We start from the raw sequence: 22,483 nt of genomic DNA on the forward strand, positions 1-22,483 counted from the left end.
CAGGTGCCCCAAGAATGCCCTTCATCTTTGCATGAACCAGACCTCATCAGTCCTCCAAGATATATTTTAAATGTCTTTTTTCCCCCCACGAAACTCTGACTTCTGCATACTTGAAGTTCATTGACTGAACACAGACTCAGGAGTTTGTGGGACCTGGTTCCATTTGTGACTGTCACTTACAAAGTGGGTGGTGCTGGGCAATTCATTGAACTTTTGTCCCTGGATCACAGGCTTCTTATGTGAAACGTGGGGTTGTTTTCCCGTTATTCTCACTTCACCCATCCCACATCTCCTAAAGAGGCCATCGACTTATTTTTTGCTTTTTATAGAGTGAAGTGAAAGTCTGTTTCAAATGCAGTTTTTAAAAAGCTTTAATAACTTCAAAGTGGGAATGTGATAAATTTACAAAGATAACATGTGAAATGTTAATTATCTAAACTTCTCAATATACTTAGGTAATTCTGACAGTTTTGAAAAGCACATGTTAAGGGTTTTTTTCAGGCCCTCTGAGGGCATCAGATTTTGAAACAAATTTGGAGTCGACACAGTCTGATTGAGAGCAGTCTGTCTCCTCTTGTCTCTGTGTGTTTACACAGTTGTAATCTTTGTCAGATTATTCATAATATTTACATATTTCCATGTGCCGTTGTCATGCATATTGTTTCAATAAGTGAATCGATCGTGTCCAGAGGCCGATAAAGTGGGTGTGAGACAACGACAGAGCTCGCTGAGCCTTGGTAGTGGGTTTCTTTGGGCTTGATTAAATAAATGCACTACCCAGAAAAAGTAGAAGTGGGAGTGTGGTCTGAAATGCTTTCATTGCTTTCGAAATAATCTCTTCTGCTAATGAGAAACTGGCTTTCTAGGGCGAGTTGCATTTCATGAGAGGCTTTAATAAAGCCAATCCAAGTTTTAAATCATCCAGGAAGACATTTCTCTTTTGGCTTAAAGTCTAGGGACTTCTTTTCTCAATAGCTGCATTTTATGGAACTCACGTTATTGCCAGCCAATTGGACACTCTTCAGTTGCTTTGAAAGATGTACCGGGGGATAATGCTTTCTCTCTAATAGTAGTCGAATTTTAATGGTGGTATACATGTTCCTAGGACTTGTGTGTTTCCATAAGGGAAACAAGTCCTAATTTTTCCGCCACCTTTCCAGTTTAGGATTTAAATTGAGATTTGTTCCTACATTCTGCTGAAAGAAGTTTTGATACGCATTTGAGCTGGTGAAGTGAAAAAAATATTGCAAGCCAGTTTCCTGGAAGATTTATCAGGCAGTTTTGTTGATGTTTCTTGCTTCACTTCTCTTACCCATCACAGAAATAAAATTCCAGGCTAGGCAGCAGCAAAGACCCTTGGATCTGTGTGAGCATGTCAAAAGCATTTTAAGAAGAGCAAAATATTTTAGAGGAAGAATTTGGAAAATCAGCCTTAAGGGATTTAACACATTTTTCTTCTCCTAATTCAGTCCCGTGTTTGTCCCTGTAAGGGAAGAAAGGTCATTAATGGATAAGATTTGCTAAGCTCCAAAAGACTTTCAGAAACTAAAGGTTTTCTTGAATACAAATCTAAAGAGAATGCTTGTTTGGAAACTGGAATGAATGTATTTAGAGTGTAAATTATACTAACTTATTTACATAAAATAATCCTGTTCTATGTAAGATTGTGTTGTCCATTTGCACGTTTTTATTTTGGAGAAATTTAATGACAGATTGGCTTGATAATGGACAGCTGAACAACTTCGAGACTTTGGAAGTTTTGTATACATTTCTAGGAGGGCCAAAATGATCGATCAGAAATGCATGGCTGAGATCTTCAGTTGTCTTGCTACCACTTTGCTAGCATATTTTCAACTCCCAGAGCAGGACCTGGGCTGGGATTGTCACCTTAATTGTTGTGGTGCAGAGGGCAGTTCTCTAGTAAGTGTTCCAAATTTGTTACATTTTAATCTCATAATTTAAAAGCTACAGGCTAATTCTAGTTCTTTTACTGAATTCCTCTCTAGTAGAAAATAAGGGTGTGTGTGTGTGTGTGTACGTGTGTGTGTGTGATTGAAAAAGGGGAAATGTGAACTAAAAGCCTTATTAATATATGAACTTTTTCCTTCCCTTTTTTAACTGTATCAGGAAAATGAATACAGATGAGTGTTTATATAAATTTGGGAGTATTTTTGAAATGTTTGGATGCTGGATAATTTTTCTTTACAACCTCATACTTTATTTCATATTGGTTACTTAGACTCATATTCAAACTTTGATTTGACCAAAAGATCAAATATATTATAGAAACATCAACTTATTTTTATAAACATCTCCATATGGCAGGAGTCTATTTTTAGAATTTGATTTCATTTTTTATGTGATAAAGTTGAAAAATCTTACTTATCATTTGGTAAGGTGTGGACACTCATTTCTTTGTCCAGTGTATATCTGTAGAGGAACCTACGAAGTATTAAATATTTTAATATGGTTTTGAAAATAAGAAGGTTAAGTGCTCAGGAAAGAGGATAAGGGAAAATGGTATTTATTAATATTAATCCCTTAGAATTTTCCCCATTTTTATGGCAAAAATATTTGAAGTTGTAAAATGTAATGAAATTAGGAGAATTTAATATTTGTGGCTTTTATATATATTTTTGTTAAGAGCCTGGTGGAATCATTTGTATGTTAAAATTTACAAAAATAAATCCAAAGGTTAATGGGATAAATAGTTAGATTTTCTCAGTGCTCTGAACACTGATACTTAACATTATATTCCTCTTGGCGGGGCTAGTCTAGTGCTCACTGCAGGTTGATGTATGTGGCTACCTTATATTCTGCGTATAAGCTCAGTTCTGTCCCTCTTGGGCGTGATTGCAAGGTGGGGGCATTCAGAGTGTGTAAGCAAGTCCTCTTGGTTAATAAATGGCTTATATGTGGCATTGATCGATGGTAGAAAGCCTGAAATCAGGTCTGATGCTGACTGCATTGTCCTTTCTGGAAGGAAGGCCACCTCGCAGTGCAATTAACATCAAGAAGGTTCTGAGACAACAGTTTTGTTTTTCATCCAGTTGCTCCCTTTGTGTCTCAGAGTCAGTCTCCAATTACCTTTATGGATGTGTAAAAGTGCAGTCGTTCCTGGAGCTGCTGCTACGGTATTTATTTCAGGAATGACCTTTTAATTGCAAACTCTCCTTCCAGAAGAGGGTAAGGACCAGAGATACCACAGACTTGGTGAAGTAGTGGCTGAACTTCTAATGATGCTGTTAGGGATGAGTGGGGAGGTCTGTGTTGAAGGCAGCCCTTTGAAATTGATGGACAGAGGGCAGAGCATACTTGGGCCTCTGTGTTATTATTTTGCTGTTATGATCTGGGAGGCAGCCTGGCAGTATGGATGGAACCGGGACAGGCAGTGTATTTATACAGACAGGCAGAACCGCAGCTTTCTACGCTGTTCAGATACTCCTGAGGCAGCTTTCAGAACCAGTTAGAGATTGTTAATGTGCTGTGCTGTAGGCTTTAAGCTAACAGTGACTTGCTGGTTGTAATAGAGAACGGGGGGGGGGGGGGGGGGGCAATTGAAGAGTATATGATTAGGAGTAACCGAAAGGGTAAAATGGATATTTATCTGCCATATTTACATGTATTCTGTAGTAATAATTATAGCAATAACGATAACAAAGAGCTCAATGCCAGCTCTTTGCTAAATATTCTCCAGTCATATTCACCAATCTTTACAATGCCCTTGCAGGCTGGGTGGTATTTATTATCTCTATTTTACAAGTGAGAACTCTGAGGTGAGGAGGCATTGTAATGACTTACCCAAGGTCACACACAAAGTGGACTGGGATACGGAGGCCTATTGTGTTCTGTAGCCCATGTATCAAATGGTTTCCTTGTACTTGGTAAATCACGCTGCTTATCTTCAAGAAGTTCAAGATACTGTAGCTTTTAAGGTCAATTTTTATTTCTTCTGGCTTGGAAGATGAATTTGTAATCAAAACCAAAGTTGATCATTTTCTAAAACACGGCTCTGATTTCTCTACTTGTAAAACACGGAGGTTGTATTTATAGATCAAGATCATTAAAACCTTGTCATGTCAGTCTTACTACAGGAAAACAGCTTGTGGAATAAGTAACCTTATACTAGTTTTTGTTCTGGAGGGTGTAGGACCTTGTATGGAAGAAGAGGAAGAAGATCATGAGTGTCTTTGTTTTTAGTGGATAACTTCGATTTGTGTTTGGGACATGCTAATGTCTTTATCTTGCTGAAATTATACTTAGAGAAAATGCAACAGAAAGTCTTATGTATAACAGGGTGAAAGTGAAGTGCTGGTTCTGTCCCACACATGTGGATGTAATGGTTGGCGGTGATATCCCCAGGCTTAGGGATGGACGGGAGGGCCAGCTCCCTGGGGAAGGTGCCTGAACCTTCCTCTGCTGCAGGCATTAGCCAACTCCGTCAGCCATCATCTTTCTTAGCTGTGGATCCTTGTGCCTCATGAACTACTAATAGGACTGCTATTTTAAACTCTCCCTGATGGGGATGATTGTATTTGGTACTCTGAAGGTACAAACTTTCATTCTTTTCCCTTCTCTCCTTTTCCCTCCCACAGATGAACACAATGACGTGCAGAAGAAAACTTTCACCAAATGGATTAATGCTCGATTTTCAAAGGTAACAGAGACTTTCAAACACTTTATGGTGATTCAGATGCCTCTTTCTGATTGACGGAGTTTGGTTGGAAGTGCAGTGAATTTTGCCATGAAATGTGACCTAACTCTAGAAGTCTTCTGAGTATGCAGATACATTTATACTTTCTTTATTTATACTTTCTTTATTCTCTTCTCCAATATGTTTAAGATTTAGTGGTGTAAACACCTTCATGGTAATAAACAGCTCTTTATTTTTACCTGGCACTCTCCAGATATATGCCAATAGTTTGCTGCTTTTGATACTGTGAATCCTGGGTACATTTAGGAAATGAATATATCATTGGGCAAATTTTGTGTTCATTTTGCTAGATAGAAGATGATTTCACTTTGCCTGGTAAAAATCAAATTATTATTCGGGCAGCTTTTCTACCCTGTGCAGAAATGCTTAGGGATTTTTAATACCTGTGGATGTGGCTAATAGTGTTTATCTGCATTGTGGTCCCCCCCGCCCCCGCTTTTTTTTTTTTTTTTTTTTTGGTGAACTTCTTCACTTCTTTCCCCAGGGATCCACTCTTTCTCAGCATTTCTAACCACTTGGAACATAATCCGTGTTTTGAGCGATATTCCTTTTAGGGGCAAAGCAAACTGAAAGAGAAATTGGCAGTGCTGTTTTCAAACTTGTAATTATCCATTGGTTATTGCCATTGGAATTTGGTCCTCTAAGTTTGAAGTGGGAGGAAAATTTTCAGGACAGCATGATAGAAAGATGGGTAACAAAGGTTTCTTGGAGAAACATAATCATGGTCTTTTAAATAGTCAGAAAACTACTTTATTATTATTATTTTTAAGAGGGAGGGAGAGAGAGAGAGAGAGAGGAGAGAGAGAATGCATACCTGTGGGGTAGGGGCAGAAGGAGAAAGACTCCCAAATAGGCTCCACGCTCATTGCAGAGCCCAGCTCGGGGCTCAATTCCACAATCCTGAGATCATGACCTAGCTGAAATAAAGAGTCAGATGCTCAACCGACTGAGCCACCCAGGCACCCCAAAAGCTACTTTAAGTAAGAGTTATTATTTTCAAACTTTTCTCTTCGAGAAGGTTGCAGAGGTCAGGACCATAAACATTGGTATTTCTTTGAGGCGAGGTGAGAATGTTTTAGATTACTTTTAGTAGCAGCAGGGTTTGAAAATTGTTCCACATCCCAATAATTACGGGTGATTATTTGATTGCAAGTGTTTTCTTTGGTTTTGCAAGTTTGTGTTGAGGGATGTTTTTATTTTGCCCCTGAGAACGTAAGGGTTGTGAAAACTGACTTTGACAGAAGGATCAAGAATATAGAAGTGCTGGGGCGCCTGGGTGGCGCAGTCGGTTAAGCGTCCGACTTCAGCCAGGTCACGATCTCGCGGTCCGTGAGTTCGAGCCCCGCGTCAGGCTCTGGGCTGATGGCTCGGAGCCTGGAGCCTCTTTCCGATTCTGTGTCTCCCTCTCTCTCTGCCCCTCCCCCGTTCATGCTCTGTCTCTCTCTGTCCCAAAAATAAAAAAAAAAAAACGTTGAAAAAAAAAATTAAAAAAAAAAAAAAAAAAGAATATAGAAGTGCTTGCATAATTGGTGGTTTTATGTGTAGGATTATTCCAGAGCAGACACGGGTATTTGGGGGGAAATTTTAACTTGTTCTGATTAGAGACATAGGTAAGTAAGTAACATCCTGGGTGCTTTGGATTTGGCATTATTCAAAACTTTTGAAGTCTCCATCTACATGTGACCATGTTCTGAGTAACATAGTTACAGCAACTGAGAGAGTCTGGATATGAGATACTTCATTCCACTGGTTTTATGAGTGGCCAGGTACGTAAGATCATCTACCCTGATTGTTATTGAGGATGATATGGTCATTTCTAGGTGGAGCAAGTTAAGCAGACCTACTTTTTAGCAGCTTAATGTAGTCATTGGGAAAGAATTACCGTAGAGCTGATTTTAAAGATCGTTTGAAAGCATCGTAGTCTTGATAGACCTGTGTTTGGGGGACATTTGAAACGGGGCAAATTACTTTTGCCCCTAGTTACAAGAATGGAGAGAAACAGTGCAATTGGGCATGGAAAGGTGGAGGGTAGGAGAATAGAGGTGACAATTGAGAAAGAAGAATTGAACATGTTTAACTTGATGGGTATCGCCATGAATTTGGCTCAGGCAAGATAGCACCTCGGCAGTGTGGGACAGACTGTTGAATGGGAGCATCTCCCAGTAGATCTGCTTAATCTCCAGGCCCAGAGCCATCAGTGATGCAAGGCTGGCACCGAAGCTGTACCTCGTACCCCGTGTGGCTGAAGTACTCCTTCTCTAAACTTTAAAACTTTCCTCACTGCAGTTACTGTCCCTTGACTTTTTCTCCATTGGACAGTTCTCAGTGTCTTTTGAGCATTTGGCTCATGTGTCTGAATTTTCTCAAGAAATAGCTCAGTGTTTATCACTGGTCATTAACATCTTTAAAAAGACCTGAAATGACACAAAGTCGAGTACTACCAGAATTGTTTACTTAATGAACTTGATCTTTAAATTTGTACATTTATAATGTGTATATTGTTCTGTAATATTAAGTGAGGGTTTTAAGCCCCATGTAAATTATTTGCCCCAGGAAGGTTGTAATTATTGCCAGGATGGTGAAGAGACCAGGTAATTATTATCATTTTTAACATTTTTAACATTTCAACAGTTTCAGTTATGTAAACTGACAGAGAAGCTAAACGCTTATTTTGTTTGGAGAAAAAGTATCAAAAGGAGAGCTGACCCTGGGAACATTTCCTTTCAGATTACTTCTAGTAAAAAATCAAAGTAGAAGGAAAATTTGATGGTTCTAGAACACACTTACCAAAGGAATGGTGAATATTTGGATATAAGAAGACAGAGGGTTCATGGCAGTGGCATTGAACTTCATCCACATTTTTTCTTTCCTCTGGCTGTCTTAAGTCCATAAATCAGATTGCTTCCACACTGGTGATCAGGAAAGGGAATAGCAAATTTCTAGGCTGGGAGATTTCCAAAGACTCCCCATACAGCTTAATTCCACTGTGCTGGGAGAAGGTGGTTATTTGGGCATTGTGTCACTAGGTAATCCAGAGGTTTGCATGAGGAAAAAAAAAGTCCTGTTGAAGAGAATGAATTTGATTTCATTTATTTCTTATCCATGTCCTTTGGTATATTGTGAAGTTTAAAATAGAATTATTGATTGAATCTGCTGCTTCCCTGCAGCACGGGTCTCTTTCCAGAGCAGTAGAGCCCTTGTGTTGAAAAATGCAAACAGACACTTGACAGCATCATCTGCCGTTTAGGAATTTATTTTGAATTCTATCCCTGGATATTTCCCTCATGGTCCTCTCCCCAGCCCATCTCAATCAAACACCAACTGTTGTTGATTCCACTACCTACATATATTCAAAATGTCTATTTCCCTCCATCTTTTTTTAAAAAATTTTTTTAAACATTTATTTATTTTTGAGAGTGAGAGAGACAGAGCATGAGCAGGGGAGGGGCAGAGAGAGAGAGAGAGAGAGAGACAGAGAGAGAGACAGACAGAGAATCCGAAGCAGGCTCCAGACTCTGAACTGTCAGCACAGAGCCCGACGCGGGGCTCAAACCCACAAGCCATGAGATCATGACCTGAGCCAAAGTCGGATGCTCAACTGACTGAGCCACCCAGGAGCCCCTCCCTCCATCTTTTTGACACCACTTTTTGCCAACTCACTATTATCTGAGTTAGGAAAAAACGTGAAAGACTTTAAGATGGGTTGAAAGATTAGTAGGAGTCCTGTCAGCTCAGACATCTGGCTCATTGCCTTCCCTTATCTTTGAGCTACTCTGCAACTCTGAGAGTTGTAGAAAACAGATAATAATACAAATGATTCTTATCCATAAAAATGCAAAGTAGGTGGAATGCAATTGATTACTGTCCCTTGAATAGACATGTTTTTGCATCTATTGCAAATTTATTTCCACTTTCCTTTATTGCATGTAAACAACATGCGGTCTTTTGAATTCTCCTTTGAACCGGTTATAGCACCATACTGGTTCTCTCGTTAATTAATGAGTTGAAGCCTTTGACACGTGTTGATATTACACGTGCATAAGAGTCATGATTTTACGGTTTTTTGAAAATTATCCCTGAACATGTTGTCATAATCTGCCAGCTGGTTCTACCTTGCCAGGCTTCGCCTTATCCATTCCCTTCCTTCTACTTTCTACAGAGTAGCAGGAGTGATCTTCAAGTGTAAGCCTGAATGCCCTTTTCTCTTCAACTAAATCTTTCAGTGGCTGTCCATTGTTCTTACTTGGCGTGTAAGACCCTAAATCATTGAGCCTTCCAATTTACTCCTGATTGCATTTCGCTTGACTCTCGCTTCCTCTTTATGCTCTGGCCATTGCGATGAGCCTTCTCATGGCCTCTACCCTGGCTCCTTCCTTCATTATTTCCTGGCCAACTCCTCTTATTTCTTGCCTGAGCTTAAATGTCATTTCCCGAGGGACACCTTTTCGGAGCTTCCAGACTAGGGTAGATATGCTCCGTACTCTTAAAGCATTATCCTTTGATGCACTTATCATAATTGTATTTTAATTTTTTTTTTTTTTTTTAACGTTTATTTATTTTTGAGACAGAGACAGAGCATGAATGGGGGAGGGTCACAGAGAGAGGGAGACACAGAATCTGAAACAGGCTCCAGACTCTGAGCTGTCAGCACAGAGCCCGATGCGGGGCTCGAACCCACAGACCGTGAGATCATGACCTGAGCCGAAGTCGGACGCTTAACCGACTGAGCCACCCAGGCGCCCCTCATAATTGTATTTTAAATAGTTACATCTGAGAATATTTGCTTCTCCTCTCTGAGATACTGGTTTGCTCCGTGGGTGCAGGGATTGCCTGTTTTGTTCACTGGCACCACTTCTGGCATTTAAAAAGCACCCAGTGAGCGTTTATAGACTTAATAGATTAGTGAATAACAATGGCAGAAACATACTAAAATGCCCAATACTTTATATCCATAAACCAGTTGGAGGTGGTTATATTGGAAAGAGGTAGGAGTATAGAATTGAGTGCAAAATAGCATAAATTGTGTTATTTCATGGATATGAATACATTTTGCTGCATTTACTCACAAAAATAGACAAACAAACCTAGCTATGCAATTTCCTTATTTACCTGTTTTTTGGAGTTGTGCTGGAAAGATTGTTAAATCACCATTTGGATTTATACATATGATTCTCACATTTGCTGCATAGGATTCTTCAAATAGAATCCTCCTATTAAATTTGGTGATGAAAAATGAGATTTAAAACCTAAAATCAGCTCAATTCATTCCTTGATAAGGGATTTGGTAAAGAGCTTGAGAATGTTGCATAATATGGATCTAAAACCATCCTGTGATTTTTTTTCACTATATAAAGAAATATGATAGCTAAGACAGCATTCACTATAAATATATATTCTTTTTGCTGAAAATCCTTGTTAATATGTTACAGAGATCTGCTTTGGAGTTTGGGAATCCTGCGAAGTCACATAGCATAGAATAACTTATGGTTGTTGGATTTGAAAAAGTTATGAAGGGCTCACAAGAAAATGATTATCTAAAGGAGCTAAGAGTTAGGAAATTTAACACTTATTCCTGGATGTGCTGCTCATTTATTTATGACCTCAGGCAAATTATTAGCCAATTTTTCCAGGTCACTTGGTTTTTATTCCTTTAGCTATAAAACACACTTGATCATAATTACTTGCCTCATATTGCACAGAAATATTGAGGCATTATTGTGAAACATTATAGGAGATTGCAGTTATTTAGGAATGCTAAATTAAGACCCTCTCAGGTAATCCTAACTTGTGGTACCCCTGGTCTGTGCTACACATATATTTTAGAACAGAAATGGAAAAAAAGCATTGGCTCATTAAACCCACTTTATTCCATTGTCTGGTGGGTAAAGCTTGAGTGTTTTGTTCCTTCTAATTTTAAAAGCCTCTGGTTTGTTAGGGGGCCCGGTCTCCCTGGGAAGGCAGCGATGGCCTCATTGCTTCACCGCTGGGAACTTTTTCCTGCCGCCCAGCCTGCATTTTCTTTGGCTGACTTTCAGAGCTGCTCATCTGGCAGAGCTGAGACGTACAAATTGCAGAAGCTCTTTTATCAGTTTGGTGAGGTGATTCTCAAACGTGGTTTAGCAAATAAAGGTTAGGCAGAGAATATGCAGGCTTAACAATGCTGGACTTCAGTTTGGGCAGATTTCTGCCTTTCCCTTTTCGAAGACAAAGAGGTGCAAAGTTTTCATATACGTCACAAAATTCCAAACTTGAAATTTAAATTGATGGAGGATAAAGGAGGAAGTCTCTGAAGCGTTTTTTGTTTTTTTGTCGATTTCAACATGGAGAGCTATTCAAATGTGTTCCTTTTGGAGAAAGTTGGACTTTGCTTTTAGCGTCCCATTGCTTTCTACTGTTTTCATGTTGGAAGTTGACGGTCACAAAAATGAGAGTGGGAAAAGATGTGTAGGGAGCTTTGTAGAAGATGGGGCAATGAAAGCAGTCTGCAGAAGTTGGGTCCTCTTTTCAGTCTTGTGAAGGAGATAGTACAGGCTTCCTGTGTGCTGTATCGGTGCACCTACAGTAGAGATCTGTAGAGACCTATCAAGTTAGGCCCTGAGTTCACCGTTGATTTATTTTCCTGACCATGAGTATGGCAAGTCAACTAATTGTTTTAGGTGCCATAACCATTCAACTGTTCCTTAGGAAGTTTTGATTTGTATTTACTCACCAATACCTTTAAAAAGCAAACAATAAAACGCACTCTGTATTCCTAAACAGTTCCAAGCCATGTTTTGGCTACGTTACATAAGTTTGGTTTTGTTGTTGTTTGCTTTCATTCAGTTTGATACCTTTTGTTTGTTTTGGTTCTAAACATTATACTTGCAACATGATTTTCACCTGGTTACTGTGGTTAAAGTAAAAGTTGTTTAGTAGGCTGTGTTTTATGTTTTGTACATATTGAGTACTTAATAAATGATTTGGACTGAGCCTATTAACGTTTGTAAGTGTTAAGCAAATTTGATAATATTTGCTGAGTCTGTAACTGATGCTCAGTTTTGAGATGGATTGGATCAGGAAAATGCCTTTTCACCCATTACCTGGAAAGGGGGGAGCAGAGCCACATACCTTGTGCTTTTCCACTCAGCCTGTGTGACCCCACCATCCCCACCTTCAGAGATGGGCTCTGATTGGTGCAGGGGTGGTAGGCCTGGGCCAGTGTAGGCTGGAGAGCTCTCAGGAGAGGATTGTTGAAGAGATGGTGGTTTTTGGGGAAAGAAGCTCTTCCTGTTAAACAGCTAGGAGACACTGGACCTATTTTCAGCTGTCCCTAGCCTTAGGAAGCCTTTAGGTCCAATTGCTACACGTAGCCACCCGCCAGCTATGAGTGGAGGCAGATCGGGTTGGGTGGGGGTAGTTGATGCTGTTAGTTTTGCTTTTACCATCTGTTGGGGAAATTAAAAAAAAAATCCTGCCAACAAAAAGACCTCTATTCGATATAGAATACAGAGCACACAGAATTTATTTTCGGGTATTTCTATCAGATTTGGTGAATGTAGGCAGTTGGTGAAAAACTGGAAGGTCTGGACAGAATTTCACACATTATGTAGTAAAGTTGAAGAAGGAATGATGAACACTTACCTCCTGGAGAGAAAAATGGATGCAACTTGTCTGGGCCTCTGTCTGCCTCCTAAGAGACTTGATTACTTTGAGGTCATTGTTATCTTGCATTGGAAAACTGGAGATGGGGGTTTATCTAATTCCTTACTAAAAAGTTGGTCCGGTTGTGTTTTTAGGGAGACACCCTAAGGGGATGGAAAGGGCAGGTCAGCTGCCTCTCCTTGATTACACAAAGGAAATGTCATTTCATTTACCTTTATATTATCACTATCAATACTGTAACTAATGCCTTGCTCTCGTCCCATGGTACCCTGTCTTTTGAGGAACTGCATTCTGCAAACATTTCCCCTGCTTTGCCGGTTGTGCATATCTGGAATGAACTGTATTGTTACAGACCTTGCCTGGTATGCACGTGGAGTGGGTTTATTCAGCCCGCAGACCTCACCTGGTTGTTTGTCCATGGAGTATGCACTTGGCCCTGCACCTGGCTGCCAGCTGTGTGAGCCTCTCGTGTGGTTCCCTATCATCCCGGTTTATCAGCTCCCTCAGTTTGCTTGCTTACCCAAGATCAAGGTAAAAATTCTGTTACATGCTGTGTGACTTCTGATTCTCTGAAAGATATTATGTGGGTTAGCTTGTGTTTTATAGTATTTTGTAGTTTTTAAGGCAAACACACATTTATTGCTTTGATTCCTATGTGAACGCTACATAAAGCAATGCTCTGCAGTTAATTGTCTCTTGTGTGATTACCTGAGCCATGTTTCTCCAGTCCCTCACTCTTCTTCCTTTCTTCCCCTCCCTCCCTCCTTCCAAGCAAGCTTCTAAATGGAATCTTTTTCAGTTCTTAAGAACTTGTGCTGACCACCTTGAATTCTTCAAAAGAATGGCCAAGTGCCATGTGTTCACTGATTCTTTAAGTGACCATAGAATGTCTGGCTGGTTTTCTTTTGCAAGCTGTTTAAAGACCTCATTAGGCATTTCACTGCACTCATTTTGTTGTTACTCTTTTCAGTCCAAAGCAATTGTGCTTTCATTCTTTCCCTGTGGGGTGGAATCGAAAAGTTGATATTGACCATCATATGGTCTTCATTTCATTGGTGAAGCTATAACTTTAAAATTGCGATGAACCTATATTTATCATGTTGCTTAATCTTGCGTAGAGATCCCATTCTTTGTTTTGGTCTATTATTTAATTTATGCAGTAATAATAATACAATAATCATAATGGCACAAAAATTAGGTGATAGAAGAAATCCAAAGAAAATATTCTTCAACTCCTTTATTTCTTTTTAAAGTTTCATTTATTTTGAGAGAAAGAGAAAGTGCAAACGGGGGAAGGGCAGAGAGAGAGGTAGAGAGAGAGAATCCCAAGCAGGCTCTGCACTGCCAGAGTAGACTCCAACGCGGGCCCCCAACCCACGAACCATGAGATCACCACCTGAGCTGAAGTTTGTCACTCAACTGACTGAGCCACCCAGTGGTTCTATAACTGCTTTTAATTCCACTGCTTTTAATTTCCAAGAGAAAAACTATAATGTTTTTGTTATAAAATGCTTTAAAAAGTATATTTATATGTAAACATAATTAGCCAAAATGGCATTGCTCTTGGGGCTGCTCACTGATGTACTTACTGACTTTTAAGAAAATGAAGAATTATTGGGGGCACCTGGGTGGCTCAGTTGCTTGAGCGTCCTACTTTGGCTCAGGTCATGATCTTGCGGTTCGTGAGTTCAAGCCTCCACATCTGGCTCACTGCTGGCAGCATCAGTGCAGAACCTGCTTTAGATCCTCTGCCCCCCTCTCTGCCCCTCCACTGCTTGTGCTCTCTCCCAGAATAAATAAATAAATATTAAAAAAAAAGAAAATGAAGAATTACAAGAGCCAATAGGGTGCTATGTTTGTATCAGTGCTGAGATTTGCGATTCATAAGTGAAAGAGTCTGGTTTTAAAAATATTAAAAGAGGGGCACCTGGGTGGCTCAGTCGGTTAGGCGTCTGACTTTGGCTCAGGACATGATCTCATGGTTCATGGGTTTGAGCCCCATGTCGGGCTCTGTGCTGACAGCTCAGAGCCCAGAGCCTGCTTTAGATTCTGTGTCTCCCTCTTGTTCTGCCCCTCCCTGGCTTGTGCGCTCATGCTCTCTCTCTCTCCTTCAAACATAAATGTAAAAAATTTTAAAAAATGTTAAAAGAAAAATTGCTTATTTCTTATTGAATTTTGAAAATAATCAACCCCTTGCCCCAAACAATCAAAAACCTAAAACAATAAAAAAAAAAAATAAAAGAGAGAGATGCTAAAGCTTGCAGTATGTTATCAGAGGTTGGGGACATCAGATTCACCTGAGATTAATCAGAGAAGAATGCAAGGACATTGTGGTATATATGCTGTAGATGTGTATGTGTGTGTGTGTGCGTCCATGTGTATGGTGCACACGTGCATGCACACACATGCAGTACCCAGTGGAGATAGTAACTGAATTGCATAGGCTGCCTCAAATCCCGATTTGAAAATAGGGAGCATAAATAAATCAAAGAATAGGCAAACAGTGTCAAAGGGCTCAAATTTATTGTTTGTAAGATACCGTATCAGATATGTTAGTTGTGAAAGCATTTAAAAACTTATGTTTTCGCTCATCTCCTTATTATACTCAGTTGTAACTTGATTATTTATAATGAGATTAGGGCAGTCATAGGACAGGTTCTGTCTGTGTACTGTATCTGTTACTTGGTACAAATTTGGCAGCTCATGAGTTCCTGCTAATGTGCTCAGCATGCTGCGTTGGTCCTGGTTTTGTTAACATGTCGGTTCTGAAGGCCTTGAAGACAAGGCCTGCATTTGTCAGCCGTGGGTGTTTGGGTGGTCAGTGTCAGCCTGGCAACCCCAGGGAGGAGGCACTGATCAGCCTTCTAAATGGAAAATCCGAGTCCCAATTCTACCTCTGGTTGGTTTGCTATCGGTATAAAGAATTAGCACTTTGTTCTCCTAAGAACTCCAAACTACACTTTCTAAGGTTTACTTTCTTATTCAATATTTGGCAGATCTTTCTTCCCATTGCCACTCCTACTATTGGTGAAAAACTTGACCTTTATGATGGAAATAACTGTTTTGGGAGTACTGAAGAAGGGAGAGAGTAAGCCAGTGTCAGCTTAGAGAGAAGGTGGGGACCCAATCACAGAGGATCTTTTACTTGGAGTCTGGATTGTCTTTGCCTATAATGGAGCCCTTTGCCTGTAGTTAGAGTTATTTTGGCTCTAATGCAGAGGCAGAGGGATCAGTTAGCCTTGTCCTAGAGGCACGAACCAGAGTGGGAACTGTGATGACAGGGAGAGGTGGTTTTAGAGCGTGTGTTTGGAAGTAGGTGAAGTGGGGAGTGAGTGGAAAAAGTAGAATCTGAAATTACTTCTTCGTGTTTTGGTTTGAGCCAGAATAATGTCTGCTGGTGTTTTGTATTCAGTCATGTTCCCTAGTCTTTGGATGGTGGTGTGTGTGTGTGTGTGTGTGTGTGTGTGTGTGTGTGTGTGTGAATGTGCATGTGGTTCCTTTCCACAGACTTGATCACTCCTTCAGAGGACTCACTGTTGACTAAACTTCTCACATGCACGCGGCTATCCCTATGCAGAGGTTGCTACTCAGTCGCCCTATGACTTGGTATGCCTGTGGACACAATTTGTTTATCTGCACCATGTTTTAGGAGACTAAAAATAGCAGGAGATTACACAGATAAACTCAGATTTCCAGTTTCTTTTGAAAAGCCCAAAGTCCTGCCAACAATGGGCTGGGATTCCTCCATGGCCACTGGTGGCTGGAAATGAGCTCTAGCTGTTGCCTTCAGCCTTTGGGCTGATTCTCCGGGTGTGAAGGAGCCCATCAGGTTTGCTTCATGCCGTTGTACCATCACAAGTGTCTGTCAGTATTCATAGCCACTGTTCTCCCACAGACCCGGGCTTGTCCTCATGCGTTGTGATGACAGTTTGCTTGTATCCTCTGACACTTTTAAATCCAGAAGGTCTGTGTCCCAACTGCTGATATTAATACTGGTCCCTCTTGTCACAATGGCAGGGTTAGAGCTGGCATCCGGAAAATGCACAGAAGTATAAGGCGAAAGGGTTGAAGGAGGGGCTGGCCAGAACTGGTCACCTATGACATCGTCACCCTCTGCACTCATGTTGCCTTTTCAGTATTTAAAACTAAATGTGACCCGTGGCTTATCTGCCCCCCAAGTTCAAGATTGTGCATTTGTACTGTTTTGTGTTTATTGGAAAACTATGAGAACCCTCTCTGGTGAATGGGGAGAGTGGCCTGAACTTGGCATTTCTGCAGGGCCAAGCACAAAGAACGTATTCACCAAATATTTGTCTGATTGAGTTATTAAGCTGTATTCTTTCTGTCAGGGAAGTCTCTGCAAATCTGTCTTTGCAAAGAATTAAAAATCTAAATAAGAGGTTGACTGTCAGGATGAATCAGTTTTTAATTTTATTCAATGATGACTTCTGACATTTCCAAACAGTTTCCCAGGGTGGACCCCATATTGAGAGCCTGTGATAGGAAGGCACAGATATGCTTTAAAGTTGTGTGCTTGGGAAAAAATCATCTTCATTTGGAGTTCATTTAAATATGGTATATATTTTGTTGCTCTCTTTGGGAAGTCATTAAATACAACTCCCGCTATTCTGCCCCCATCAATGAAATATTTCCTTCCATAAATGTCAAAGTCTGGTGCCCTTGTAATTTTGGTAGCAGTTTGGCAAAGACTTGTGGATTTGGAACCAGATTTTGTAGTATTAGATCCAGGTTCTGCCTCTCACCTGTCACGTCACCCCTGTTTCAGTTTTCCTGCTTTAAAATACTATTATCAAGAAATAACTAATACATGTAAATAACACATCTAAATCTCTATAAATCTCTTAGAATGTATCTAAGTGGTTGCTATAGCTATGTCTAAGAACATTTCATATTTCCAGTGTCTGTTTTTGTATGGCCCACAAGCTAAGAATGGTTTTTGCATTTTTTAGGTGGTAGCAAAACGTAAAGAATATTTCACAACATGTGGACATTATATGAGATTCAAATTTCAGAGTCTACAAATAACGTTTTATTGGGAGATAGTCATCATTATGATTGGCTCATTTTTTTCTGTATTGTCTGGGATGCCTTCATATTACAACAGGATTGAGTAGTTTTGGTAGAGACCACCTGGCCAGCATTGCCTAAACTAGGTACTCTCTGGGCCTTTACAATAGAAATTTTCTGGCCCCTGCTCATAGGGCACAAAGTATTGAATCACATATGTATAGGGTGTAAGTGGAACTTGCTCTTTGGCATAGGCTTGTTCTTTCCATTGTTCCATTAGGAGTGTTATGAGACACTCCTAAGTTGTATTTGTCATGACTGTGTAGTATTTTGTGGTGACTGCCCATGTGTATGGTGAGTGTGGGTGTGTGCTTTCTGTGTAAGTTTTGAACCACAGTTTTGGATTTGTATGAGCCTAGGTACCTTTCTTTACTCTTTGTCCAATGAGGAGATTCATAGGCTGTATTTCCCCCTCTTTGGCCATCTTACAGGTGTAGTCCTTCTGAGGACACCCAATGGGTATATACACTGATAATGCCATTACTGGACTGGGGTGGGAGAGTACTGGAGAAAGAGACACCGCAAAAACCATATTTCTTCCTGATCGCCATCAATATTCATCTGAAATTGGGAAATAGAATGAAGAATTTGAGCTACTGTTCCTGTAGGGTTTTGTTTGTTTTTGTTCTTAAAGAAAGTGAAGACATTGGTTCTACTGTATGAATGACTGACTTCCAGAAAGATAGGGCTGTGTCTCCATCATGTGTGTTTCAAAACAGTGCTCCACAGGGAGGTTTTCTCAAGGTTTGTTGCTCAGGAAATGAATGAACTAGACAAGTGAGAGAGGAAAGGAGTGTCTCATCTAGAAAAATTAATGCTACTTCTTAGGCTTTCTACTTTGCTATTGAGCAACAGTGGGGCTTAGGGAAGAATCTAGGGAGTTTTCTGGTGAATTATGGCTTGTCTCATGGTACATACCTATAGCACAGTGTGGCGTGCTCTTGTATATCTTGTTCATTATTTTGGAATGGGATGTAACCTTACAGGCCATCATACTAGAAGATCTTTATGAATTGATACTAACGTGTACTCAGGTTCAGAATCTGCTTTTACATTCCTGCCTGGAAATGAATTATTTGTTTTATTCATCCATTTAGATATTGTTGAAACTTTATGGCACTTTTATGACAGTAGAAACACTGAAGTGATGTTTCTAATATGAATGATAGTATCAACCATTTATTGAACATCTGTCATCTTAGTTTTTAACAGATGAGCAAATAGATGTGGAAAGGCTAAGTAAAAGGCTTTTTGTCAGTGAGGTCATCGATGGATGGACATTCATAATTATTTGTCATATATTTATATTTATATTATGCTGGTTTATGTTATTTTATTTATTTATTTGAAAATGGATAGTGGATTTGAGAAGACCTTACTTCACTGCACTTGTTATCAGTAAGTTTTTAAAAATACAATGTATTGTCAAGTTGGCTAACATACAGTGTATACAGATGCTCTTGGTTTTGGGGGTAGGTTCCTGTGATTCATCGCTTACATATAACACTCAGTGTTCATCCCAACAAGTGCTCTCCTCAATGCCCATCAGCAATTTTTCCCTCTCCCTCACCCCTCTCCCCATCAACCCTCAGTTTGTTCTCTGTATTTAAGAGTCTCTTATGGTTTGCCTCCCTCCCTCTCTGTTTGTAACTATTTTTTTCCCCTTCCCTTCCCCCATGGTCTTCTGTTAAGTTTCTCAAGTTCCACATATGAGTGAAAACATAAGTCTTTCTCTGACTGACCTATTTCACTTAGCATAATACCCTCCAGTTCCATCCACGTTGCTACAAATGGCAGGATTTCATTCTTTCTCATTGCCAAATAGTATTCCATTGTATGTATAAACCACATCTTCTGTATCCATTCATCAGTTGATGGACATTTAGGCTCTTTCCATAATTTGGCTATTGTTGAAAGTGCTGCTATAAACATTGGGGTACAAGTGCCCCTATGCATCAGCACTCCTGTATCCTTTGGATAAATTCCTAGGCACTAATAATGAAACAACAGAAAGAGAAATCAAGAAATCGATTCCATTTACAAGAACCATATGGTTCATCAAGAACCATAAAATACCTAGGAATAAACCTGACCAAAGATGTAAAAGATCTGTGTGCTGAAAACTATTGGTAGTTTTTAAGATTTTTTTTTTATCCTAGATAATCCCTCTTTGTTACTCCCATGAGTTTCACCTATATTCCTGTGTCTTGCTGTAAGATCAGAGTTACGCATCTATCCCTGAAAGAGCATCTGTTTGTTTGGTGGCTAGTTCTCTGAAGTGTACTTTTGCTGGTTCAGAGAGGAGGAAGGTAAGAAAGAGGTAGCAGATGATGAGGGCCCCTTCTCCCTTTTGCTTTTACTGATAGCAGGTGGGAAGTCGAAATGTGCAAGGAGCTCTCCCTTGCTCTGCCTCCTGCAGTATTGCCTCTGGTCCCTTGGGCCATAACTCCCACATGGCGTATATCAGTTATTGTGACTGATGGAGATGATCAACGGGTCCCTGACACTATCGCTGCTCACCAGAAGGGCAGCTGGGACTAGAAAAGCAGCTTTGTTTCACACACAAATATGCCATAGTTTATTTTTTAACTGATTCTATAGTGAAAACTTTACCATACTTCCCCTCATTTCGAGTATGGGACCTATTAGAAAAGCCAAGTTAGTCATCATTAGTTGACAATACTTTATACTTAATTAAAAATGTAAAAAATCAGGAGGGGAGGAAAAATGGAAAATCCTAAATTTTAGGAAACTTCGGAATGGCTCCCTCCCTCCCCTCCTCCATTTTAGGCTCAGAGTAAAATTGTGCTTCATATGACTTTATGTATATATTTTTAAGGGAAAAGTGAAGAAGATAAAATAGTTATTAGTTATAAAATAGCTGTAGTATTATTTAAAAAAAAATTTTTAATGTTTATTTATTTTTGAGACAGAGACAGAGCATGAACAGGTGAGGGGTAGAGAGAGAGGGAGACACAGAATTGGAAACAGTCTCCAGGCTCTGAGAGGTCAACACAGAGCCCAACGTGGGGCTCGAACCCACGGACCTTGAGGTCATAACCTGAGCCGAAGTCGGACGCTTAACCGACTGAGCCACCCAGGCGCCCCTAAAATAGCTGTATTATTGACAGGCACCAGGACTGTAGTCTCGGTGGGGATTTCATACTAATAGGGGGATACTTTGATACAACATGACTTAAAAAAATTTTTTTTTGATGTTTATTCACTTTTTGAGAGACAGAGTGTGAGCAGGGCAGGGGCAGAGAGAGAGGGAGACACAGAATCGGAAGCAGGCCTCAGGCTCTGAGCTGTCAGCACAGAGCCCGACGTGGGGCCTGAACCCACGAACCATGAGATCATGACTGAGCTGAAGTTGGACGCTTAACCAACTGAGCCACCCAGGCGCCCCAGTACAACATAACTTTGATTACATTGTGCTTTGTAGTTGTCTGGTCATTTTCACATAATAGTATTTATTTGATTTTTAGCCTGTGATTTAGAGGAAGGTTAAGAGTGGGCTTAGGTTCATCAGTTCGTTAACGGTCCAACTGGAATTAAAACCCAGGCTTCCTGATTTTCTGTGTAGGAATCCTCCTATTGTTTACAACCGTCCTATCACACACACACACACACACACACACACGCACACACACACGCGCAAGGATCTGCCTGTCAGTGGTGGGATTTTCTGGCATCAGACACTAGGGTATGTTGGTCGGTGGAAGTTGATGCTATTCATCAATCAGGGTGGAGAGTTTGGGAATTCTATAAGCTTTGTTGTTCGAGATACTGGACTGGTACTGGACTTAGATACACAGCCCGAAATGTCTTAATTGTTCAGAAATTACAGCTAGAAGTATAGGTCTAGCACCGGAGAGCAAACATTGTTGACAAAATGACGTGCTTCTGTAGTGGAAATGCTGCAAGACAGCATCAAACCGTGAATGTAACGTGAGGTGATGGAACGAGAGAATCTGCACACTTTTGTTGGCCTCTGCACACAGGTGCTGTATGCCCATTTATATTTTCAGTGATTCTCTGTAGCATTCCTTCTCGGGAACATATACCATAGACAAGGCATCTGGACTTTGGCCATAGCTTTATTTGCTCCCTTTGTAAGAAATAATGCAATTCATATTGTTCATCTTAAAGCATTTGTTATGGATTTCAGAGTTTTCTGTATTTGTATTTCTTTCTATACAAGGCAAAGCTGAAAAGTCTGCTGCCCATCCAGACTTTTAATTGGAAAAAATGAAACCATGCATTTATTTGCCACAGATGTATATGATTTCTGCTACTGAAGAAACTGATAATTTACTTTTTCTTTTACAGAGTGGAAAACCACCCATCAATGATATGTTCACAGACCTCAAAGATGGAAGGAAGCTCCTGGATCTTCTGGAAGGCCTCACAGGAACATCACTGGTAAGAGGGGTCATCTTTGAGAACCAGGCTAAGTGTCTCTCATCATTACTGATACTTGAAGACCCTTTATGGGTACTTACAGTGTAAAGGCCCAAAATAGGAACATTTTTAGAAATGTGTTTTAATGAATCTTTGATAGAGTAATATTTAGGCTTTATTGAGGGCTCTATTTTTATCAAAGATAAAATTATTTATTATATTTATTACTCTCAGATAGCCCAGGACAGAATTACAAGGAGGGATGGCTATGTTAAGAGGGCATAATGTTTTGAATAGTAGAAAACACACTTAAATGTTATTTAATAAATATCTTAAAAAGCTAAGAGCTGGGGCACCTGGGTGACTCAGTCAGTTAAGCATTCGACTTGGGCTCAGGTCATGATCTCATGGTTCATGAGTTTGATCCCCACGTCTGGCTCGCTGCTGTCAGCGCAGAGCCTACTTCGGATCCTCCGTCCCTCTCTCTCTTTGCTCTTCCCCTGCTTGCACGTGTGCTCTCTGTCTCAAAAATAAGTAAACATTAAAAAAAAGTTGTTAAACGCTACACATTTATTTTTATTCGGTTTTCCAGTATTATCGTCATTTCTTCATCAAACCCAACTCTATTATTTTACG

General features: G+C 40.1%; 1 protein-coding gene across 5 annotated transcripts in view; it reads left to right on the plus strand.

Annotated features, from left to right (window-relative positions):
* The window catches only part of UTRN (utrophin), a 582,930-nt gene that overhangs the window by 169,191 nt on the left and 391,256 nt on the right, over positions 1-22,483 (plus strand). For all 5 annotated transcript variants that reach the window (XM_042940000.1, XM_042940001.1, XM_042939999.1 and 2 more), the window contains 2 exons: positions 4,596-4,657; positions 21,776-21,868. In XM_042940000.1, coding sequence (XP_042795934.1) covers positions 4,596-4,657; positions 21,776-21,868 — 155 coding nt within the window. The remainder of the gene's footprint in view (positions 1-4,595; positions 4,658-21,775; positions 21,869-22,483) is intronic.

The sequence above is a fragment of the Panthera leo genome, chromosome B2 (genome assembly GCF_018350215.1).
Source record: "Panthera leo isolate Ple1 chromosome B2, P.leo_Ple1_pat1.1, whole genome shotgun sequence".
In the NCBI taxonomy this organism is placed as follows: Eukaryota; Metazoa; Chordata; class Mammalia; order Carnivora; family Felidae; genus Panthera; species Panthera leo.